At 43.3% G+C, this 25,015-nt stretch overlaps 1 protein-coding gene across 2 annotated transcripts in view; it reads left to right on the plus strand.

Moving 5' to 3' along the window:
• WDR7 (WD repeat domain 7) overlaps positions 1 to 25,015 on the plus strand; it is a 479,768-nt gene that overhangs the window by 374,142 nt on the left and 80,611 nt on the right. For both annotated transcript variants that reach the window (XM_056544810.1, XM_056544818.1), the window contains one exon: positions 2,488 to 2,587. In XM_056544810.1, coding sequence (XP_056400785.1) covers positions 2,488 to 2,587 — 100 coding nt within the window. The remainder of the gene's footprint in view (positions 1 to 2,487; positions 2,588 to 25,015) is intronic.

Genomic DNA, 25,015 nt, shown 5'->3' on the forward strand with positions numbered 1-25,015 from the left:
TCACCCACTGCGGGGCTTAATCGTAGACTGACACATCTTATGCAAACATGATTAAAATACTGAAATACCTGGTCACATGACCATTTACGTCATTACAAGTTAGATCACATGGAAGAATTGGAACAGACTAGTCCGCTGCTGTTGCAAATGTTTCCATGTTGTCCAGGCACTTTAGAGATACCCATGCAGGTGATACAGGATCCCTGAGAGTTATGGGAGTAGAGAAAGTCAAACTAGACTTCCAGAGGGCCTTAATAAAAGAATAGACCTTATATTAACGTGCCCGTGATTAGTTTTACAGGACTGGGATTGAATAGATAAGTAAGTGGGTCCTGGCGGAAGAACCGCAATAACAACAAGAATACGTTTTCCAGGCCCTTTTGCCAGGACGCATTTGCGTCTTTTGTATATATTTTGTACACGATGATGGGTTTTTAATTATGGGACTAGAATATTACTAAAACTAAAATAAAGATAAAAATGATAATAAATACAAACTAATTAAGATCATAATGATAAATTGTAAAATGATGGCAATACAAATGGGGTAGCAAAAATAAGAAATTAATAAAATATTATCATTGATAATAATAAAAATAGAAATAGATAACAATGAACATGATGGGGCGCCCTATAAATGTAATAAATTATTAATATTAAATGGGCGATATAGAAAAAATGTGGATAGTCTTATCGCAAAAATATAAATTTAGATAAATGAAAATTTAAAGGGGTAGTCCAGTGGTGAAAAACGTAGCCCCTATCCTAAGGATAGGGGATAAGTTTGAGATCGCGGGGGGGTCCGACCGCTGGGGCCCCCTGCTATCTCTCTGTACGGGGGCCAGGCTCTCCGGCCAGATAGCTGGTGTCGACCCCCACACGAAGCGGCGGCCGACACGCCCCCTCAATACATCTCTATGGCAGAGCCGGAGATTGCCGAAGGCAGCGCTTTGGCTCTGCCATAGAGTTGCATTGAGGGGGCGTGTCGGCCACCGCTTCGTGCGGAGGTCGACACGCCCCCTTCCCGCGGGCTGTCGGGGCTCCGTACAGGAGATCGCAGGGGGCCCCAGCGGTCGGACCCCCCGCGATCTCAAACTTATCCCCTATGCTTAAGATAGGGGATAAGTTGTTCACCACTGGGTAACCACTGGACTACTCCTTTAAACAAAAAAACAACAAAAAAAACGTTATTCTTTTGTGGGGAGCATCCTTTTGGAGATGCGCTCTTGATTTTACATCTAAAGATATATATTTATATAAAGTGCCCAGTGCTTACCTCATTTGTATTTATCTTGTATTTATCATGATTCAATTTTTCATGGTGTAATACTCCGGGAGATTTATATTTATTTTCAGCACATGTACATGCCGTAATCCTATTGTTTGCCCCATATACCTAATCTGTTAGCTTTATGGACCTGCCTATGTTTGAATAGTATAGGAATCACTTAAGTCAGATGCAGGTGGGCTCCGCTCAGGTGTACACATTTTTTCCAAATGACCACCTATGGTCTCACGAGCGGAACGCATCTCCATCTCTAATGCCAATGTGAACAGACTTTTATAGTGAAACTAAGCAGCGGACTAGTCCGTTCCAATTCTTCCATGTGAATTAACTTTTAATGACGTAAATGGTCATGTGACCAGGTATTACAGTATTTTAATCATGTTTCTATAAGATGTGTCAGTCTACGATTAAGCCCCGTAGTGGGTGAAACGCGTCAGACCATTTTTTCGTATGTAAACTGCTTCATAATAAAGACAAGCCTGTTTTATCTCCTACCTAGTGCCGGACAAAGTTCTTTGTAATTTACAAATCTGTATAACTTTCTGGCACCAGTTGATTTGAAGAAAATTGTTTTCCACCGGAATACCCCTTTAACAATAAAATACTTATTTATACAGCACCAACATATTCTCCAGCACTTTCGTACATTAAAGGGGTACTCCGGTGGAAAACTTTTATTTGTATTTTATTTTTTTATCAACTGTGCCAGAAAGTTAAACAGATTTGTAAATTACTTCTATTAAAAAAATCTTAATCCTTCCAGTACCTATTAGCTGCTGAATACTACAGAGGAAATTCTTTTCTTTTTGGAACAAAGAGCTCTCTGCTGACATCATGAGCACAGTGCTCTCTGTTGACATCTCTGGCCATTTTAAGAACTGTCCAAAGTAGGAGAAAATCCCCATAGCAAACATATGCTGCTCTGGACAGTTCCTAAAAATGGACAGAGATGTCAGCAGAGAGCACTGTGTTCCAAAAAGAAAAGAATTTCCTCTGTAGTATTCAGCAGCTAATAAGTACTGGAAGGATTAAGATTTTTTAATAGAAGTAATTTACAAATCTGTTTAACTTTCTGGCACCAGTTGATTAAAAAAAAAAAAAAAAAGTATTCCACTGGAGTACCCCTTTAAATAACAAATAATAATCAGACATTACAAAATTACAATTCAAACGTATTATTCTGTATCGTGTCTTCCTAGATTTTACATGGTCAGTTACTGCGATCGGAGCCACAGGATAGCGGTGGGAGCGCGTCTTGGGACAGTCGCCCTGTACGACATACGGACTGGAAAATGCCAGGTAAGGCGGAGGGCGGAGCTTCCCTCCGTATTGCACACACTTGCAGCATTTTGCTTGTTTTCTTGCTGTATTATTTGGTCTAATGCGATAAAGATCGATATTTTAATGAAGAGAGTGAACAGCCGCTGCTCTCTGTTATCAGGAGATCAGAGGGCAGGGCAGACGCCCGGCAGATAAGAAATTAAAATTCTTGACGACTCTGCAGAATGTGCGATATGTTTTGCTGTCATCGGATCTTGTCACTCGTGGATCTTTGAACCGGTCACGTTTTAATGTAATGAAATATAGAGAAAAACCCCTGTCAGCTGATGAATGGAAGGTGCCAAACCCCTCAGCACTCAATCAAGTCAGGGTATTTAAAGGGAACGTTCACACCAACCTTTGCAAGGTGGAGTTCTTCTCTAGTCCCGGAAGATCCAATAAGGCAATGTTTTCCTTTTAGGGTGCCTCCAGCTGTTGCAAAACTACAATTCTCAGCATGCCCGGACAGCCTTCAGCTGAAGGCACCCTGGTTGTGAAACTCTGCAATAAGGTGTCACCCAGGGGGATTTCACATGGGCGTAGATAGAGATGGAATGTTCCCCACGCAATGACTTTTATAGTGCTGCACACCACATCTATGCTTAACCACATCCCAATGGTGATCTATTGGATGAGATCTGGTGACTGTGGAGGCCATTGGAGTCCAGTGACCTCATTGTCATGTATGAGATGATGTCATGTGACATGGGGCATTATCCTGCTGGAAGTATCATCAGAAGATGGGTCCACTGTGGTCATAAAGGGATGGACAAGATGACATCACACAGTTCCTCCATATGGACATGATGACATCACACAGTTCCTCCATATGGACATGATGACATCACACAGTTCCTCCATATGGACATGATGACATCACACAGTTCCTCCATATGGACATGATGACATCACACAGTTCCTCCATATGGACATGATGACATCACACAGTTCCTCCATATGGATATGATGACATCACACAGTTCCTCTATATGGACATGATGACATCCCACTGTTCCTCCATATGGACATGATGACATCACACAGTTCCTCCATATGGACATGATGACATCACACAGTTCCCCCATATGGACATGATGACATCACACAGTTCCTCCATATGGACATGATGACATCACACAGTTCCTCCACATGGACATGATGACATCACACAGTTCCTCCATATGGACATGATGACATCACACAGTTCCTCCATATGGACATGATGACATCACACAGTTCCTCCATATGCACATGATGACATCACACAGTTCCTCCATATGGACATGATGACATCATATAATTCCTCCGTATGGACATGATGACATCACACAGTTCCTCCATATGGACATGATGACATCACACAGTTCCTCCATATGGACACGATGACATCACACAGTTCCTCCATATGGACATGATGAAATCACACAGTTCCTCCATATGGACATGACATCACACAGTTCCTCCATATGGACATGATGACATCACACAGTTCCTCCATATAGACATGATGACATCACACAGTTCCTCCATATAGACATGATGACATCACACAGTTCCTCCATATAGACATGATGACATCACACAGTTCCTCCATATGGACATGATGACATCACACAGTTCCTCCATATGGACATGATGACATCACACAGTTCCTCCATATGGACATGATGACATCACACAGTTCCTCCATATAGACATGATGACATCACACAGTTCCTCCATATAGACATGATGACATCACACAGTTCCTCCATATGGACATGATGACATCACACAGTTCCTCCATATGGACATGACGACATCACACAGTTCCTCCATACGGACATAATGACATCACACAGTTCCTCCATATGGACATGATGACATCACACAGTTCCTTTTTTTTTTTTCTAAATCCGCTCCCTGTCTGTCTCCAGGTTTGGTATGGTTCTGCAGCTCAGTTCCATTGAAGTGAAAAGAGCCAAGTTGTTATACCACATACAACCTGGGGACAGACGTGAAGCATTTTTTGAAAGCGTTAAAGGGGTACTCCGGTGGAAAACTTTTTTTTTTTTTTTAATCAACTGGTGCAAGAAAGTTAAACAGATTTGTAAATTATTTTTATTTAAAAATCTTAATCCTTCCAGTACTTTTAAGCTGCTGAATACTACAGAGGAAATTCATTTGTTTTTGGAACACAGTGCTCACTGCTGACATCATGACCACAGTGCTCTCTGCTGACATCTCTGTCCATTTTAGGAACTGTCCAGAGCAGCATATATTTTCTATGGGGATTTTCTCCAACTCTGTACAGTTCCTAAAATGGTCAGAGATGTTAGCAGAGAGCTCTGTGTTCCAAAAAGAAAATAATTTTCGCTGTAGTATTCAGCAGCTAATAAGTACTGGAAGGATTAAGATTTTTTTTAATAGAAGTAATTTACAAATCTGTTTAACTTTCTGGCACCAGTTGATTAAAAAAAAAAAAAAAGTTTTCCACTGGAGTACCCCCTTAAGATAGTTTTTTCTATTTTGGATAACCCCTTTAAGAACCTTTTATTGTATTATATTTAAAAGTCTTTAGGCAGCTGGGGGGCTGCCTCATATGCTCAATGCTGGCGAAAAGTGATGTGACATGGTGTCCATTGAAATATAAGTCATGGTCATGCAGGGTCCTCCAAAGCATCAGCTTTATTCTTTGCCTAATAAAAGGGAATCCTGAGCGTGGCAGGAGTTCCCTCTTGAGCTCTGTCCGGAAGTACATTTGTATCTCTATCTCTATTTTACTGGAGTCATTTAAAGGGTTACTCTGCTGATCAGCGTTTGGAACAAACTGTTCCGAACGCTGGAACCGGCGCCGGGAGCTAGTGACTTCATAGCCCCGCCCCCTCATGGTGTCATGCACCGCCCGTTCATGGTTTCATGGCACACCCCCTCAATGCAAGTCTATGGGAGGGGCGTGACGGCTAGCCGTCACGCCCCTCCCATAGACTTGCATTGAGGGGACGGGGCGTAGTGTCACGAGCTCCCGGCTCCAGCGTTCGGAACAGTTTGTTCCAAACGCTGAGCAGCGGAGTACCCCTTTAATGGTTTTGTTATCCTCTAAGTTGCGAAATTCATCACCGTAAATGACATATTAGCCATCATTGATGGTAACGTCACATATTGGTGTAGGACAGGGGCTGACTCTGCTTCGTGTCCATACAGTAAATGTTTCGGTATTGTGGGAATTAAATCATGGCCACCACTCCTTGCCTCCAGCAGATCCCTGGTCCATGATATATTATGGTGAGAATTCTGCAGTTGTCAGCAAAGTGTATACAAGGCGGTGGTACAAAGGGGTAGATATCAGCGTCTGGTAGGAAATCATGTGCCGACACATTGGAGAGTTTTATAATCCTAAGGAACAACAAGTCTGAGAAGGCCAGGTAGGAAACACTGGGTAACAATCGTCACGCCAGTAAATCTGTGACAACCAATATGTCTGCCATTATGCTAAAGCATTGTGGTCAGATTATTGTGACGGCTCGGGGGGTGGTTTGTGTTCGGAAACGGAAACAGGTGCCCATGCACATTTCATTAAATTTGGATGAATCCATGTGCGTTGGTGGGACCAGCCGACTATCTGGTGTGCATAAACGGGACTGGCTGCTGATCTAATTAGTATGGGTGGGACTGACTGATTATGCGCATAGGCGTGATTGACCGTCTATCTAATGTTCATTGATGGGACTTGCTTAATATTTATGGAAGGGACTGGTTGTCTATCTAATGTGCATGGTCAGGCCTGGCAGTCTATCTTATGTGCATAGGCAGAACTGGCTGATTACTTCATGTGCATGGGAGGGACTAGCCGTGTATCTCATGGTCACGGGTGGTATTGAAGGACTGTCTAATGTGCATGGATGGGACTTGCTGAATATTTTATTTGCATGGGCGGGACTGACTAATGTGCATGGGCGGGACTGGCTAGCTATTTAATGTGCATGGGTGGGGCTGTCTGTCTAATATTCATGGGAGGGATTGGTTGCTTACTTCATGTGCATGGGAGGGACTGGCCGTCTTGTCTAATGGGCGGGACTGGCTGATTATTTTGTGCATGGGCGGGACTGACTCTATCTAAAGTACATGGGAAGGACAAGCTGATTATTTAATTTGCATAGGTGTGACTGACCATCTATCTTATGTTCATGGGTGGTACTGAAGGACTACCCAATATGCATGGGTGGAATTCACTGATTATTTCACGTGCATGGACAGGGCTGGTCAGCTGTCTTAAGTATGTGGCTGGGACCAGGCACCTATCTAATGTGTATAATCAGGATTTTTTTTTTTATCTTTATCGTCTCTTTGATTCCCATGAAGGTGTCTTAGTAGTCTTCTCTGTTATATTTGTAAACCTAGTAGTCCTTTTTATGCTCCATTCACAGGCTTAAAGGGGTACTCCACTGGAAAAAAAACAATTTTTAATCAAATGGTGCCGGAAAGTTAAATAGATTTGTAAATTACTTCTATTAAAAAATCTTAATCCTTCCAGTACTTATTAGCTGCTGTTATGGTCCACAGGACGTTCTTTTCTTTTTGAATTTCCTTTCTGCCTGACCACAGTGCTCTCTGCTGACACCTGTCCATTTTAGGAACTATCCAGAATAGGAGCAAATCCCCATAGAAAACCTATCCTGCTCTGGAAAGTTCCTAAAATGGACAGAGGTATCAGTAGAGAGCACTGTGGTCAGGCAAAAAGGAAATTCAAGAAGAAAAGAGCTTCCTGTGGATCATAAGAGCAGCTGATAAGTGCTGAAAGGATTAAGCTTTTTTAATAGAAGTAGTTTACAAATCTGTTTAACGTTTTGGCGCCAGTTGATTAAAAAAAAATGTTTTCCAGTGGAGTACCCCCTTTAAAGGGGTACTACCGTGGAAAACTTTTTTTTTTTTTTTTTTAAATCAACTGGTGGCAGAAAGTTAAACAGATTTGTAAATCACTTCTATTAAAAAAAAATCGTAATCCTTCCAGTACTTTTTAGGGGCTGTATACTAAAGAGAAATCCAAAAAAGAAATTCATTTCCTGGGATGTCCTGACCACGGTGCTCTCTGCTGACCTCTGCTGTCCATTTTAGGAACTGGAGAAAATCCCCATAGCAAACATATGCTTTTCTGGACAGTTCCTTAAATGGACAGCAGAGGTCAGCAGAGAGCACTTTGGTAATGACATCACAGGAAATGCATTTCTTTTTTTGGATTTCTCTTTAGTATACAGCCCCTAAAAAGTACTGGAAGGATTAAGATTTTTTAATAGAAGTGATTTACAAATCTGTTCAACTTTCTGGCACCAGTTGATTAAAAAAAAAAAAAAAGTTTTCCACGGGAGTACTTCTTTAAAGAGGTACACTGAGGAAGTCAACTTATCCCCTATCCATGTGACCGCTAGGACCCCCCCACCATCTCCTGTTTAGGGCCCAGCAACTCTCTCAGGGCCTCTCTCAGATTACTGTAGTTTAAGGGGTTGACGGTGCCAGAATTTCTTTAAATATAAATGACACCCTGGTTGTAAAGGGTTTCTACCCACTAGATAAGCCCAGAATTATATAGGCCTAGCTAAAATCTCTATTCATGACCTTATTCCTTTGCTTTCTATATCTGCCAGCTGTATTTCCAGAATGAGCCTCGGTTCCCAAAAATCACATTCACCTCTTGTTTGTACTGTACAGTTTGCACTTCCATAAATGACCTTATACAAGTCCAGGTTTGGTGTTTTTTTTTTTTTAACCTTTGAATGAAAATGTTATTTTGCTTAAATCTGATAAAATCCCCAAGCAATCAATATCGGAAAATTAGATTGTCCCCTTTCGAGAAGAAATACAATAAAATTACAAATAAAACTCCAGAATCTTTCAGTAAAAAACAAAAAAAAACAGGTTATTGGTGCGCGCTGATTTTCTAAAAGGATTGGAGGAGTTGAGGGGGCAAGATAAGATCCAGCAGCCACGGCCGCCGTCTGTATTGGCAAGGGCAAACAAAGCCGGGGGGGAGATTTCCATCGCAGATCCATCCGCACGCTTATGTGTGGCAGTCAGCACTTAACTAGGCTTTTTATCAACACCCCTTGACCTCCGCTAACCACAGTGTGGAGGGCGGATATTGATTTTGAGCAGTGTTTCCTAACCAGCGTGTCTCCAGCTGTTGCAAAACTACAACTCCCGGCATGCCCGGACAGCCGTTGGCTGTCCGGGCATGCCGGGAGTTGTAGTTTTGCAACAGCTGGAGACACACTGGTTAGGAAACACTGCTCTAAAGCAATATCCGCCCACCACACTGTGGAGGGCGGAGCTTGGTGTTTATGTTGTGTTTATTTTTCTTTAACCCCTTAAGGACCCAGCCCATTTTCACCTTAAGGACCCGTTCATTTTTTGCACATCTGACCGCTGTCACTTTAAGCATTAATAATTTTTCTTTTTACTTTGAAGCTCTCTGTTTATAAGGAAAATGGATATTCCAAATAAATTAAATATTGATTCACATATACAATATGTCTACTTAATGTTTGCATCATAAACTGGACATGTTTTTTACTTTTGGAAGACACCAGAGGGCTTCAAAGTTCAGCAGCAATTTTCAAATTTTTCTAAAAAATTTCGAAATTTTTCAGGGACCAGTTCAGTTTTGAAGTGGATTTGAAGGGCCTTCATATTATAAATACGCCATAAATGACCCCATTATAAAAAAAACTGCACCCCTCAAAGTATTCAAAAAGACAGTCAAAAAGTTTAACCCTTTGGGTGTTTCACAGGAATAGCAGCAAATTGAAGGAGAAAATTCAAAATCTTCATTTGTTACACTGGCATGTTCTTGTAGATCCAGTTTTTGAATTTTTACAAGGGGTAAAAGGAGAGAAATCTTCCTAAAATTCGTAACCCAATTTCTCTCGAGTAAGGAAATACCTCATATGTGGATGTCAAGTGTTCGGCGGGCGCAATAGAGGGCTCAGAAGGGAAGGAGCAACAGTGGGATTTTGGAGAATGAGTTTTTCTGAAATGGTTTTTGGGGGGCATGTCACATTTAAGAAGCCCCTATGGTGCCAGAACAGCAAAAAAAAAAAAAATACACATGGCATACTATTTTGGAAACTACACCCCTCAAGGAACGTAACAAGGTGTACAGGGAGCCTTAACATCCCACAGGTGTTTGGCGACTTTTTGTTAAATTTTGATGTGTAAATGATTTTTAATTTTTTCCCACTAAAATGCTGGTTTTCCCCCAAATTTAACATTTTTACAAGGGATAATGCCCCTCCAAAAATTTGTAATCCCATCTCTTCTGAGTATGGAAATACCCCATGTGTGGATGTCAAGTGCACTGCGGGCGAACTACAATGCTCAGAAGAGAAGGAGTCACATTTGGCTTTTGGAAAGCAAATTTTGCTGAAATGGTTTTTGGGGGGCATATCGCATTTTGGAAGTCCCTATGGTGCCAGAACAGCAAAAAAAAAAGTGTACAGTGAGCCTTAACACCCCGCCAGGTGTTTGACAACTTTGGATGTGTAAATTAATTATTATTATTATTATTTTTTTTTTTAATAAAATGCTAGTTTTTCCCCAAAATTTACATTTTTCCAAGGGGTAATATATGAAAATGCCCTTTCTCTCTTCAACCCCAGAAGGAGTCACATTTGCAAATTTTGCTGAATGTCCCATTTAGGAAGCCCCTATGGTGCCAGAACAGCAAAAAAAAAAAAAAACACATGGCATACTATTTTGGAAACTGCACCCCTCAAGGAACGTAACAAGGGGTACCAAAGCAGAAGAAGAGGATGCCGGCACATACGAGACTAAGTGTGAAGCGCAGCACGAGGCAACACAAACAATGACTCACAGGGACCTGCAGCGGAGGTGCTCAGCCGGCACAAACCACATAAATCCAACGAAGAAGAAAGACAGGTAGGTGGCACTCACCAAGCAGGGTAAATTTATTGCAGTCTCTCATGCAGGATACAGGTCTCAGGCAGGGGAGTAGCGGTGGAGGACGGGGCTTGACCCGGAACAAGTTGTTTCGTGCGGCTCGCGCACTTCCTCTAGTTCCGGCTAGAGGAAGTGCGCGAGTCGCACAAAACAACTTGTTCTGGTCAAGCCCCGTCCTCCACCGCTACTCCCCCGCCTGAGACCTGTATCCTGTCTGAGAGACCACAATAAATATACCCTGCTTGGTGAGTGCCGCCTACCTGTCTTTCTTCTTCGTTGGTAACAAGGGGTACAGTGAGCCTTAACACCCCACAGATGTTTGATAAATGTTCATTAAAGTGGGAAGTGAAAAGGAAACATTTTATTTTTTTACACTAAAATGCTGGGGTTAACCCAAATTTTTCATTTTTTCAAGTGGTAACTGGAGAAAATGTCAACGTAAATTTGTAAGTACATTTCTTTGGAGTAAGGACATACTTCATATTAGGGCGTAAACAGAACTGCGGGTACTCAACGGTCACGGAAGACCAGGAGCATAGTCAGGGGCCTTGAGCATTTACAAAGCTGCCTATGGACCCACAACAGCGGATCCCCACCCCCCTCCTTCAAGGAGCGTTACATGGGTTAAATTACTAAAATAGGGTACAGTGGGACGTAAAATGATAAAACAGGTTATGTTCCCAAAATGATGACCCAGAGCATAGCCAAAACTAAAAAAAATGCCCACCCCGAACCCTATGCTCTGATTCATCATTCTGGGAATGTGATGTGTGTGGCCGTCCCTAACCTGTAAAAAAAAAAAAAAAAAGTCCCTGATGATAGTGACTCGGTGACCCATGACCCATTTTTGGACAAAATACCCCCAGAGGTCTTATCTGAGTTTTTTTGGTTTTTTTAAATTATTATTATTATTATTATTTTTTTTTTTTTTTTTTATGAAACATTTTTTTGGGGGCAATTTTGTGGTTTATGGAGTTAAAACTTGCAATGTACTCTGGACTTGGTACATTGAGTGGTGGTATCCTTCCGTATCCCCCTCCTGTGACACACTCTGCATCTTTTCTGGGTTCGTCCCTTCTTTCCAGTGTGGGGGACTTCACCTGGAAACTGTTGGCCTGGGACGATCCTTGCACCTATAAATTCAGTTCCTTGGGAACTCCAGTCTGCTCTTTCCCGGTCGCCAAAGATCAGGGCCCTTTGGACTTCTTCTTGGAACTGGAGAAATGTCCCTGTGTTGCCAGCGTGCTGGGACAGTACAAAAGAGTTGTACATGGCAACATGTACCAAGTAGACTCCAACTTTTTTGTACTATACCCGTGTTTTCCGCATGGCATTATATGGCTTGAGGACTTGAACAGAGAGATCTACTCCCCCCATATACCGATTGTAGTCCAGAATACAATCAGGCTTGAGGACCGGTGTTATGGTACCTCGCACAGGGACGGTTGAGCTGCCATTACCATGAATTGTGGTCAGCATAAGGACATCCCTCTTATACTTGACCAGCAATAGGTTTTCATGAGTAAGGGCACGGGACTCACCCTTGGGCATAGGTGTCTGGATCAAATATAGAGGGAGGCTTCTCTGGTTCTTCCGCACGGTCCCACAAGCGGACGTAGATCTGGCGGCAAGGGATGGGAACAGAGGAATGCTGGTATAAAAATTGTCCACGTAAAGGTGGTAACCCTTATCCAGCAATGGGTGCACAAGGTCCCAAACTATTTTCCTGCTAACACCCAGAGTGGGGGACATTCTGGGGGTTCAATACGGGAATCTCGTCCCTCAATTACTCTAAACTTGTAAGTGTACCCGGATGTACTCTCACAAAGTTTGTAGAGTTTCACGCCATACCGAACCCGCTTCGAGGGAATATACTGGAGGAAGATGAGTCTCCTCTTAAAACTGATAAGAGACTCATCTACCGAGAGCTCCTTGAGCGGTACGTAGGCCTCCAAAAATTTGGCCCCAAAGTGATCTATGACCGGCCTCACTTTGTGAGCTGGTCATAGGCAGGATCACTTTGGGGTGGACATGCCGTATTATCAGTGTAATGAAGGCATTTCCGAATGGCCTCGAACCGCCTCCGTGTCATGACCTTACTGTAAAGCGGGGTCTGGTAGAGGACGTCCCCGCTCCAGTACTGTCTGACACTGTTTTTTTTTTACCAGGCCCATATGCAGCAAAAGGCCGCAAAATGTCCTCATTTCGGCTGCATCAATGGCGTACCATTTATTGGGCCTAGCTAAAAATGAATCAGGGTGGTGGGCAATGAACTGTTGGGCGTACAAATTCATTTGCTTCACCATATGATTGACAAAGTCGTCACTGAAAAAATAACTAAAATAGTCAATTTCAGTGAATCCGGCCGTGTCAATCCAGATTCCTGAGTCGCCAACAAACTCAGGAATCCGTGGGTGATAACCCTCTGGGGGTCTCCAGACAGGTTCACCGGAAGGGCGGTCGGACTCCTATTACAAGCGGCATGGACGCACGTTCTAGTGTCACTTTGATGCAGGGTTTACTTTCTAACTCCTATCTGTCCCTGCAGACAAAACTCACCCTGAACTAATGGACACTTCAGTCCTGAGGGGCTCAGATCTTCACAGATGGGGGGTCCCTGGCTCCTTCCGACAGCTCTGCCTGCTGACTGAACTCTGTGGGCGAGCAGAGCTGAGAGAAGGGGACATTAACCCCTTCTCTGCCAGCTGCTATTGGTCAAACGTTCAATAGCAGCGCTCCTGGGGGGGGGTTTGATAAGAACGCCACCTTTCCCCTACCTTCAGGAGTCTGTTGGTGGTGTATAACTACACCGCCGATCACCATCTAACACAGGTCATCCCGTATGACCGGAATTGCCGTAAATCGCTGGTGTGAATTCACCGGCGATTTGCGGTGATCGCCAACATGGGGGGGGGGGGGTGTCTCAGGACCCCCCTGGGCATTGTCACGGGATGCCTGCTGAATGATTTCCCACGGTGTCCCTGGGTCCCTAAGTGGTTAAAGGGGTACTCTGGTGGAAAACTTTTTTTTTTTTTTTATCAACTGGTGCCAGAAAGTTAAACAGATTTGTATATTACTTCTGTTAAAAATCCTTAATCCTTCCAGTACTTATTAGCTGCTGTACACTACAGAGGAAGCTCTTTTCTTTTTGGATTTCTTTTCTGTCACGAACACAGTGCTCTCTGCTGACACCTCTGTCCATTTTTAGGAACTGTCCAGAGCAGCATAGGTTTGCTATGGGGATTTTCTCCTGCTCTGGACAGTTCCGGACATGGACAGAGGTGTCATCAGAGAGCACTGTGGTTGTGACCACCAGTTGATTTGAAAAAAAAAAAGTTTTCCACCGGAGTACACCTTTAAAGGGGTACTCCCGCAAAATTAACATCTCCCCTAGCTACAGGATAGGGGATAAGTAGCTGATCACGGGTGGGTCCAACTGCTTTGACCCATCGCGATCTCTAGAACAAAACCCCAGCTCTGAGTGAGTAGCATGTGCGGTAGATGGCACGCACTCCATTGATTTCTACGGGAGCTCCGAGGAGACGCGAGTCCAGCACTCAGGCATCATTGGCCCTCCCATAGAAATTAATGGAGCGGGTGCCTCACTGAGCAAGACGGGGGTCCCGTTCTGGGTTCAGCGGTCAGACCCCCCGCAATCAGCTTCTTATCCCCTATCCTGTGGATGGGGGAGAAGTTAACTTTTTCTACTGTACCCCTTTAAAGGGAGTACTCCACTGGAAAAGGTTGTTTTTTTTTTTTTTTTTTTTTAAATCAACTGGTGCCAGAAAGTTAAACAGATTTGTAAATTACTTATATTGAAAAAAAATCTTAATCCTTCCAGTACTTATAAGCTGCTATATGCTCCAGAGTGCTCTCTGCTGACACCTCTGTCCATATCAGGAACTGTCCAGAGCAGGAGAGGTTTTCTATGGGGATTTGCTTCTATTCTGGATAGTTCCTAAAATGGACAGAGGTGTCAGCAGAGAGCACTGTGGTCAGACAGAAAGGAAATTCCTGTGGAGCATACAGCAGCTGATAAGTACGGGAAGGAGTAAGATTTTTAAATAGAAGTACCGTGGTTTACAAATCTGTTAAACTTTTTGGCACCAGATGATTTAGAAAAAAATGTTTTCCAGTGGAGTACCCCTTTAATTATTTCTTACTGCCGGAAATCAAGAATGCGTCGTAATTTTAGCTCAGTTTTATGGCAATGCTTTTGTAAAAAGAAAAAAACTTTTTTTTTAGAATGTGTAATCATAATCGGGGACATTTATCATCGTTGCTTTGGTAAGCGAGTTCTGTAGGCATTTTTTTGTTTGCTTTGGTTTTGTTTATGTGTGACGTATTTATTATACTATCACAGTGGGTTGATAAATTTTGCACATATGCAAAAACCAATAAATCACTTTGGAATACCATTTTTTGTAGCATACATAAGCAAAAACCAATAGATGACTTCAGAACACCAATTTGCAGCTTTGAAAAAAATGTGTGATATATATGTGTGTTTATAAAAAAAAATGTTATTACTCTTTTCCCCTAAATGTACTAACACTAATGTACTAATTTTTCTCATTTCAGATCCGTGTATCCTGTGGATTACTTTAGATTCGGAGGAGTACAGTGACCAGCATTTTTTTGGTTTAATGGTAACAATGGTCCTCGCCCACCCTGGTAATGTCAGGCTGTTGCTGCTTGGTTGTTATTTGGCTGAGAATCACTGTTTTTTTTTTTTGCAGAAATAATTATTAAAAAAAAAAGGCATATGGTTCCCCCTGATTTTATTTTCAGCCAAGCAACAGCCTGACATTACCAGGGTGGGCGAGGATCATTGTTACTGGCCCTCCCTAGCCTAAATAACATTAGCCTATTACCACCCAGGCCCAGGAGCACCATTTTTGATGCTCCGGGCCTGTTGGTACCGGTTCTTCCTGGCACCCCTGTGGTGGTGGGTACCGGGGTAATAATTGCGGGTTAGTGTTAGCTGTTTTGGGGGCTAACACTAAGCCCCGGCTTAGTAATGGATTCCGTCTATTAGACAGCTTCCACTACTAAGCCTGTCAACTAAATAATAAAAAAAAAAACACAACACGTTTAAAAAAAATGATTCCAAAAAGCACTCCCCCACAAGCCCTCGTTAACCAGTTTATTAACCTTAAACAGATTTTTTTTTTAAATGCTGGTCATTGACACAGTCCACCAAATCCAAAGTAGTCCACAGGATACATGGATCTGAAATGAGAAAAAAAAAAAAAAATTTGGTTAATACATTCATTGTCATCTGCCCGCGCATCTCCCGTGCCGCACAACTACAACTCCCAGCATGCCCTTACAGTAAGGACATGCTTGGAGTTGTAGTCATGTGGTGCTGCAGATGTGCAGGCGAGTGACAAGCTTGTCACCTGCCCCACAACTACAACTCCCAGCATGTCCTTACTGTAAGGGCATGCTGGGAGTTGTAGTCGTGCAAGTTAGGAATGTGAGCGGTAATGCGCTCTGCTCCCTGGCTGGCGGTGATCAGAAAATCACTGTAATTTCATATTTCCCACCGGGTCCCGTGACACAGGACCCGGTGGGAAATATGAAATTACAGTAGGGGATATAGAAACTCTGCGACGCCGAGGTATGTTGAAAGGAGCCCGGGCTGGCATCACTCTGCAGCCGCCGGGCTCCGTCTGATTCTAACCCCGCTGCCCTAACATAACGACGGGGACACTGCTTTACATCCCTTCCTTGTCTCCCACCCGCCCGCGCTGCACATCTCCCACCCGCTATCTGCTACAAGACTACAACTCCCAGCATGCCCTCACTGTAAGGGCATGCTAGGAGTTGTAGTCTTGCAACAAGTAGCAGACAGATGGGAGATGTGCAGCGCGGGCGGCTGGGAGACAAGCGGGGGGATGTAAAGCAGTGTCCCCTTCCCCGTCATTAAGTTAGGGTAGCGGGGTTAGAATCAGACGGAGCCCGGCAGCTGCAGCCCGGGCTCCTTTGTACATCATGGCTGCCAGCGGGAAATCTGCTCTATGCTCTCCAAATCGGTTTTGTAAGCCAGGTCGGGGCTGACTTACATTTACACTGCTTTGGAGGCGGTTACGACTTTTTGTGGGACTTTCGCCCTTGATAAATCCCTGACCACTGCAAAATGAAAAATAAAATTTCCTTTGGGAAGCTCTTTTATTTCTTTTTGCTTACAGCCAAAAGTCGCACAAAAATTTGCTTGTGTGCTTATGCGACTTTCCGTGGGACTTTTGTAAGCAAAAAGAAAGCTCTAAATCCCTTGATAAATCTCCCCCAAGGTGTTTTCTCATCTTTAGGGTAGGGCCACATGAATACGCAGTGCACTTTACTGTGGCGTGTGGGCCCGTTTCCAAACCTCACTGCGCACATAGGGCTGACGCCGGGTAGCCCTGTGTGTCTGCTCATAGGAGAATACACAGTGTTTATGCTAAGTGGGACCCTACCCTAAAGGGGTTATCCAGGAACAGAAAAGCAGAGCTAACTTCTTCTAAAAACAGCACCACTCCTGTCCTCGGGTTGTGTGTTGTATTACAACTTGGCTCCATTCACTTCAATGGAAATGAGAGGACAGGGTTAGCGCTGCTTTTGGAAGAAAAAAAAACACAGTTTTAAGGTGCCCATATACCTTCAATAGCTTTCTCTTCCATTCAACCCGTACTCATGAATATCGGCTCGGCTGTGTTGTGAATAGGGAGAGGAAAGTCGCTGCCAGACACCTCTGGTGGCAGCTTATCTCCCGCAAACAAAAGTGTCAGACACCCATACACATTATATGTGTCCTGATCAGTCCTGCTGAAAACCTAAAAACGTCTCGCTTTAATCAGCCGCTGTCTTGTGAAAGGTCCCATTATGTGGACCCCCTCATATAAGATACCAAGTAATATTGTGATCCCAGGGTGGGCACCAAGTTGGACCCAAGTGATCACTCACTAGAGGACAGCTGTAATACTTCATCACTAATGGCCGGGATCAAAGAAAACTTATATATTTTTTTCTTTTATTATATTTCACATTTTTTTCGCCCTTTTATCGATTTTTTTATTTTATTTTTTTGTTTACATGATAATATAGCCAACTAGCACCCTGCTCCATACTGATAATAGCTACGAACATCCGAAACAGCTGTCTACAGATGGCGGTGTCTCTTCCGTTTGAAGAAGACTGTTTTGTCATGTTCCTTGGTTCTGATATAGGTTGTATCTTGTCAGTGTCGGTACCTGTAGGTGTAAACTAGAGAAATTGTTTATTATCTTGTGGAGGAGAGATCATTTACATAGCTTCCCTTGGAGCATTGCATTTAAAGGGGTATTCCAAAGGATAGGGGGTAAGATGCCTGACCATGGGGTGCCTGTGGCTGGGACCCCCCCCCCATTATCTCATTGTATGCGGGGCTGCTGCTCCAGCCTCGGAAACCTCCGTGTTTCCGGTAATGGAGACATGACATCATGCCACGCCCCCTTCATTCATGTCTATGGGAGGGGGCGTGACTGCCGTCACGCCCCCTCCCATAGACATGAATGAAGGGGGCATGGTGTGATGTCATGAGGGGGCATGGCATCACCTCTCAAGTCCCAGAAACACAGAGGTTTCCGAGGCTGGAGCAGCAGCCCCGCATAGACATCTTAGACATAGACATAGGCAGCCCCGATTAGACATCTTATCCCCTATTCTATGGCCAGAATACCCCGTTAACATATCTCTTCAATGAGAACCAGTATCACACGATTAGTAGACTATATCAGTATGGCTTGGTTCATACTGAGGAATCAATGGCCAGAGATTCTTAGGTCAGCCAGCACCGACTGATTCATAGCCGTCAGCGGATTTCGCCGCTGAAATTCCATAATGTGGACTGTGTGGCGAAATCCCATTGACAGCAAAAGGATTCTGCTTTACCCGAACTACACTCCTCAATACGACCTCAGCCTAAGGACCCATACGAAATATATGCCTGGAAATGCTCTGTCCAGACAGTCCGTGCGCGGTAGGCGCCGAGTCACTCGGTGGGACCGCTTGGACGTGCACCATTTCCATAGACTGCAATGCATATCCGAGCCGATTGCACTGAAAGAATTGACAATTGAATAATAATAACAATAATTCTTTATTTATATAGCACACACAGATTTCGCAGCGCTGTACACTCAGATTGGTCCCTGTCCCCATTGGGGCTCACAATCTAATTTAATGTTTTGAAGTGTGGGAGAAAACCGGAGTACCCGGAGGAAACCCAAGCGAGCACGTAGAGAAAATATACAAAACTCTTTGCAGATGTTGTCCTTTGTGGGTTTTGAACCCAAAACCCCAGCGCTGCAGGGCTACAACACTAACCACTGAGCCACTGTGCTGGAATCTGAATTTCTACCTCAAAAAATGTCATCCGCGGAAATTTAGCAGTGTGCACGGTAGAGCAGAATCCCATCGAAAACAATAGGGAGGGTTCTGCATCGGAATGGGCCCTAAGGTTTTAGTTTTTTCCTGCTTTGTTAATCCCATTTTAGCCTGTTACAATGTTACTGGATACAAGTATATGAGATTAGGAAAAGGCTATGTCAAACTCCGGACACTGTGACGTAGCGTCAGGATTATCTTGGCAATATTAAGCAGGTTTTGACTTGATATACAGGATTTCGGAGACTTTATCATTTTTTCTGTTTCCTTTTTGGATGTTTTCCTGCAGTCATAATGGTATATTGTGGGAAGTGTAACATGGCAGTGTCCTTCCCATGACTGTATTGATTTGCCCTTCAGCTGTTTGCAGTGCATAGAGAACCCAGGGCCTTGTTGTTGATTATCTCTACACAATGTCTCTGTGAGCATTATTGACCCATTGCAGCTTACTGCCTGTGGCTCTTGATTTTTCACACTGTCTCCATGACACTCATAATAAAACATACTATGTTATTGCTCCTTTACTCGGGAAGTCAACTTGTATAGCCGGAAAACGACTGAAACGCTTTCTGGAATACATTTATTGTTTTGCTCACAGTTCTGAGTACTGCAGACATTTTGTGCGCTTTTTTAATCTATTTTTACTTTATTTTTTTATTGTACTTGGGTGCAGTTATTTCTTTCAGCTGAATAGCTTTCCTTTTATGTTGCAGGACCCTCTCTGAGAGAATAACGTGTAGCGTAAAGGGAACTTTTTTTGGTTCTGATTAGAGCCAGATACGGAAACATGTTCTTTTTTTTCCTAATAGGTTTTTATTTTCTGAAGATCATTTTTTTTTTATTTACTTTTTTTGCACATTATTATAGAGGTAGCTATTTTGTCTTAGCTGTTTTTTAACGGCATTGAGAAATATGCTTTATAGCAGGTACCATGACCATTGGCAACAATAGATTAAAGCTGTACTATTCAAATGTATGGCAAAAGTGCCTGGGAGCATGCTCAGTGATCTCTTCATAGGTCATTCTACAGGGAAGGGGAGGCTGATTTGTGAGCAAGAGCTATTGTGTGTAGCTCTATTACCTATACATTGGTTTCACCTTTCACTGTAATCCTGTCTGTGATGATAAGGAGGACACTGCTGGGAAGGGATCTGTACAGAACAGGAACAAATCTCAGCTTAGTTTTAGGCCTTGTGTCCAGAATTGAACAATTTCTGGATTAGTTTAGAAATATAGATAGTAAAATGGAAGATTTAAAGAAAACATCACCAATAATTCTTATAAAATATGGTTAATTTATAATAGGTCTTTTCCCTTTAAAGCCTCTGGGTGCCTATGCAAATTTTGTTGTAGTGCCCCCCCCCCACATACACACCTGTCATGTTCTATTTATTAAGCACTAGTACCCCTGCAGCAACACTGCTGTGTTTACACCCCTTATAGCCACACTCCAGACTCTTGTAGTATAATTCTTATCCTTAAAGGGGTACTCCACCCCTAGACATCTTATCCCCTGGGGACCCCCGCATTCTCCCTGCTGCACTCGGCGTTTGTTTAGAGCGTCGGGTGCAGCGCCAGAGGCTTGTGATGTCATGGTCACGGCCCATTCATGATGTCACAGCCATGCCCCCTCAATGCAAGCCTATGGGAGGGGGCATGATGGCCATCACACCCCCTCCCATAGACTTGCATTGAGGGGGCATGGCCATGACGTCATAAGCGGGCGCAGCCGTGACATCACCAGCCTCCGGCGCTGCACCCGACGCTCTAAACAAACGCCGAGTGCAGCTGGGAGATTGCGGGGGTCCCCAGGGGATAAGATGTCTAGGGGCGGAGTACCCCTTTAACAGTAATATAGGCAATATCAGCCTGTCAAACTTTCTCATCAAAATCTCAAAAAAAAATTATCCCCCTACCCACAAAATAGCTGGTCATTGGGGATCTGACAGCCGGTATCCCCAGGATCACAAGAATGCAGGAAAAACACCTGAATGAACAGAGCTCAGAGCAGACGGCCAGTGCAACATTTATTCTTTATGGGGCTTTCAAACATTGCCAAGCACTGAGCTGGGGAATGTCCAGAAGCCCCATAGAGAATGAATAGAGCGCTCGCTGCACATATATACGGTGTACTCCATCCATTCAGTGGAACAACTTTTCTGCATTCTCGTGCGGGGCCCAGTGGGGAGATCCCCACCGATTAGTTTATTGTCGCCTGTCCTGTGGGATACATTTTGGAGATACAGTGATCCCTCAACTTACAATGGCCTCAACATACAATAGTTTCAACATACAATGGTCTATTCTGGACCATTGTAACTTGAAACCAGACTCAACATACAATGGACAGACAGTCCAGATCTGTGAAACATGTCAATGGCTGGAAGAACCGACCTATCAGAATTGGCATTTTACTGGTAAATCACCTGTATTACTGAAGTCCATGCACTGACTGGTGTCTGGTAGCGCCCCCTACAGTACAGGGAGGAACTGCAAGTTCTGTACTACTCCTTACCTGTGCCAAAGGGTTAGCTGCTCCTTTGGACACCAGGTAAGGGCGGCTCCATTTGGGACACTGTGTGTACTGTATAGGACCCTGAAGAAGCTCCTGTCCTCTACATAAACCATTGTTTCCCAACCAGGGTGCCTCCAGCTGTTGCAAAACTACAACTCCCAGCATGCCCGGACAGCCAACGGCTGTCCGGGCATGCTGGGAGTTGTAGTTTTGCAACAGCTGGAGGCACCCTGGTTGAAAAACACTGACATAGACAGTGATTACAGCTCCCAGCAGATCTTTATTACATTTATATATAAGAACTTGCTTTATCTCTATTAGGAATCTACTTATTTTTCTTTAATCCTCACTTTTTTTCCCCCTATTTTGGATGACATTTTGGTGGCTTCAGAACCAATTCCCAGGTTTCCATAGAGTTCTGGTCTCAACATACAATGGTTTCAACATACAATGGTCGTCCCGGAACCAATTAATATTGTAACTTGAGGGACCACTGTATATAACTCGTTTACGTAAATGGGATAGGTTTCTGAACAGTATGTTCTGGTTTGTGTCGTTCAGCCTGTGAATGGAGCAGCTCTCTCCCCCAGCATGACCTAAAGCACCAATCTGCAGCCAAATTACGGTAAATCCAGTTAGTTAAGGGATCACTCATTACTCATCCCCACTCACACTCAATAGGCTTTGTCAGTCAGCAAACACTTGTACATTGAGAGAGCAATTTCAACCTCGTCACCTTGATGGCCTTTTTGTTACAGTCCTGTGTATTTTAAGATTATCCCTGTTTTAGTCTTATTTAATTGGGCATTACATTTTGACGCTCTGTACATGGTTGTTGTTGTTTCACTGTTGAATCTACTTGTTATTTTTCCATTTTGTTTGGCAAGTATTTTACATGAAACATAACACATCAATCTGATAGGCAATACATTTTGGATCTTAGGGGATCACTGTAAATTGTGAGATTTAGGCTTCACGGGTGGTTAAGGGGACGTTCGCCTGGATAGGTGGACAGCAAGTTTTCCGCTAAGAGTTTAAGCCGCTGTGGATTTTCCACAGTGGAAAATCCGCAACAGATTACATTGAATTGAATGGCGTCTGCTGCAGATTTTCTGCTGCTGAACCTGCTCAAACTCGCAGCTGGACATTCGTACGTACCCTTGAATCAGTTCCAGAGGTTTTTACAGTTCAAACAGTAAAGAAGCTTTTTGCCAATGGATATTGAGTCATTGTTCCCCTAGTTAGAGACCTTGCCGTCTTTCGGGATGACCTAGGATTTAACTAGTGTTAGTATTTTTTTTTTTGTGTGGTTGTATTATTTACAAAGTTGTACAGTTTGATTATACCCACTCCTTAAAGGCATTGTCCGGGATACAGTTTTTTAATTTATGTATGAGGGTGCTATAAAAAAAAAAAAAAAAAAAAAGTGATACTCACCTCTTTTGATTCCCTGCAGCTGCTGTTCAGATAGCTCCCGGTCCACACTCTTCACTTTTTCCTGGTACCTGTGATATGTCGACCCCCATGGGACTTGCCCCACTAAGCCAATCACTGACTGAGGTGGGACACGGCTGTGGCCTGTGGTTGGCTGAGCAGGGCAGTTCCCTTTTCCTGTCTGATGCATCACAGGAACAGTGAAGAAGCAATGAAGAGCGCAGACTCAGGGCGGTCTGAACAGCAACTGCAGGGAATCAGAGGAGGTGAGTATGTCTTCTTTTTTATTTGTATATTTCCCCCAGCCATATATATATATATATTTGATTTTTATCTCCAGACAACCCTTTTAATTTGCTTTCTTAAGACAAAATAAAATGTTAAGAAGTTTTCTAGGACTTTTTTGGGGGTCCAACTACCAACACCCCCACAATTATCATAGCTAGCACTCAAGCCACTGTTTTTTACAACAGCTCCACACATTTTGTAGTGGCTATGCTTGGGAGTGCAGCTCATTCTCTTGTAACTGAGTCTTTCTTGGCCCTTCACTTGGGTGCTGATTGATACAGGTTTCATGATTCAGAGCCCTGCTCTTCCTCCCCCCTCCCTAGGAGGGAGTTTTCCCTTCTCTCTTTTCTGTCTCCATCATCACCATTATTGTGTCTTGCACCTCCCTTTAGTTATGGTCATGTTCATGCATCTACTGTTCCTACTGTATGTGTACTCCTCCATTTGTACTATTGGCTTACTGTTTTACTGTTGATGTTCTTACCTTTGTGAAAATAAAAAAAATCTTTCTAATTAAAGAAAAAATAAAATAAAAATTATCTTATCAGACAAAAATGCTTCTTTCTCTGTTTTGAAGCTTTTTCCTGTGTCTTCAAGACAAGCAGTACAAGTCTATTGAGAGGGGAGGAGGAAGCTCCCCCCAGCAGCTCTAGGAGAGCTGTAAATTATAAATGAAGCCTGCAGGGCAGAAATCTGCTGAAAATGCCATATACAAGTTATATAATGGCCAGAAATAGTGCTGCTCCTCGTGTACACACATAGGGCAGTGCATCCTAAAAAGTCACCAAAAATGACAGATATGCTTTAATTACTAATCTTTAACCCCTTATGGTCTTGTCCTTTTTTCAACTTCGGGGCATGCTCTAGTGAAATGGCTCTTGTGTTCTTTCTTCCATGGACCATGAACTACTCCGTATCGCCTCTTTGCGCTCACATGGTTGGATACAGCCCACTTGCAATAAACAAATGGGGCTTTTCTCTTATGGACTGTTTAAAGATATACAATGTCCAAACATTATCGAACACATCACATTACATCCTCATCATAGTATTACTAGACTCTCGGAGGCTGTCAGAGATGTAATACACAATCAATAACCTGTTAACTCCGGTCCCACGGAAGAGGCCATAACATAGAACTTCCAAGACTCATGTGCTACCATGTGGAGATCCTTCTTCTCAACATCTCGCAAATTTCCACATCATTACCTCCATTGCCAATTGATGCTTTTCCTTTTATTCTACAAAAAAAAAATAAAAAAATTGGATGTACTAGTCAACAGCTCCATCCCTGTATTCACAAGTAAGCGCGTGCTCCAATGGTTCCCGATGATCTCCATCTGAACATGGAGACGCTATCAAACATCTAAATTTCCTGCTTGTAGAAGAGCTTTTCATCTTCGTAGACACAATTTTCTTGATTTCTTCCCTCTTTCAACCAGTGTGCCTCACGCTGTTGCAAAACTACATCTTCCAGCATGCCCCAACAGTCAAAGGCTGTCCGGGCATGCTGGGAGTTGTAATTTGGCACTGTGTGAGCCCTGGCACCTCCCCTATAGAGACGTGCAACCTGCCGTCTGAGGCGAGATGCTCATCTCACCTCATGGTCTTTCCTGAAGTAGTTTTGCAACAGCTGGAGATACTGCTCTATTGCTTCCTAAGTGTGTAAAGTCTGAAAAAACTGGGTTGATATCCATATTGGAGTTGTCAACTAATGGACTCCCTTGGTTTATAATGCCATCTATCAGGTTTTGCTGGTGAAAAGGTTAATGCTGCATTCTGCGCACTTCTTACTGTTTAATATGACAGAATCTCCGGTCCGGTGAAGA

Source organism: Hyla sarda, chromosome 1, assembly GCF_029499605.1.
Source record: "Hyla sarda isolate aHylSar1 chromosome 1, aHylSar1.hap1, whole genome shotgun sequence".
In the NCBI taxonomy this organism is placed as follows: Eukaryota; Metazoa; Chordata; class Amphibia; order Anura; family Hylidae; genus Hyla; species Hyla sarda.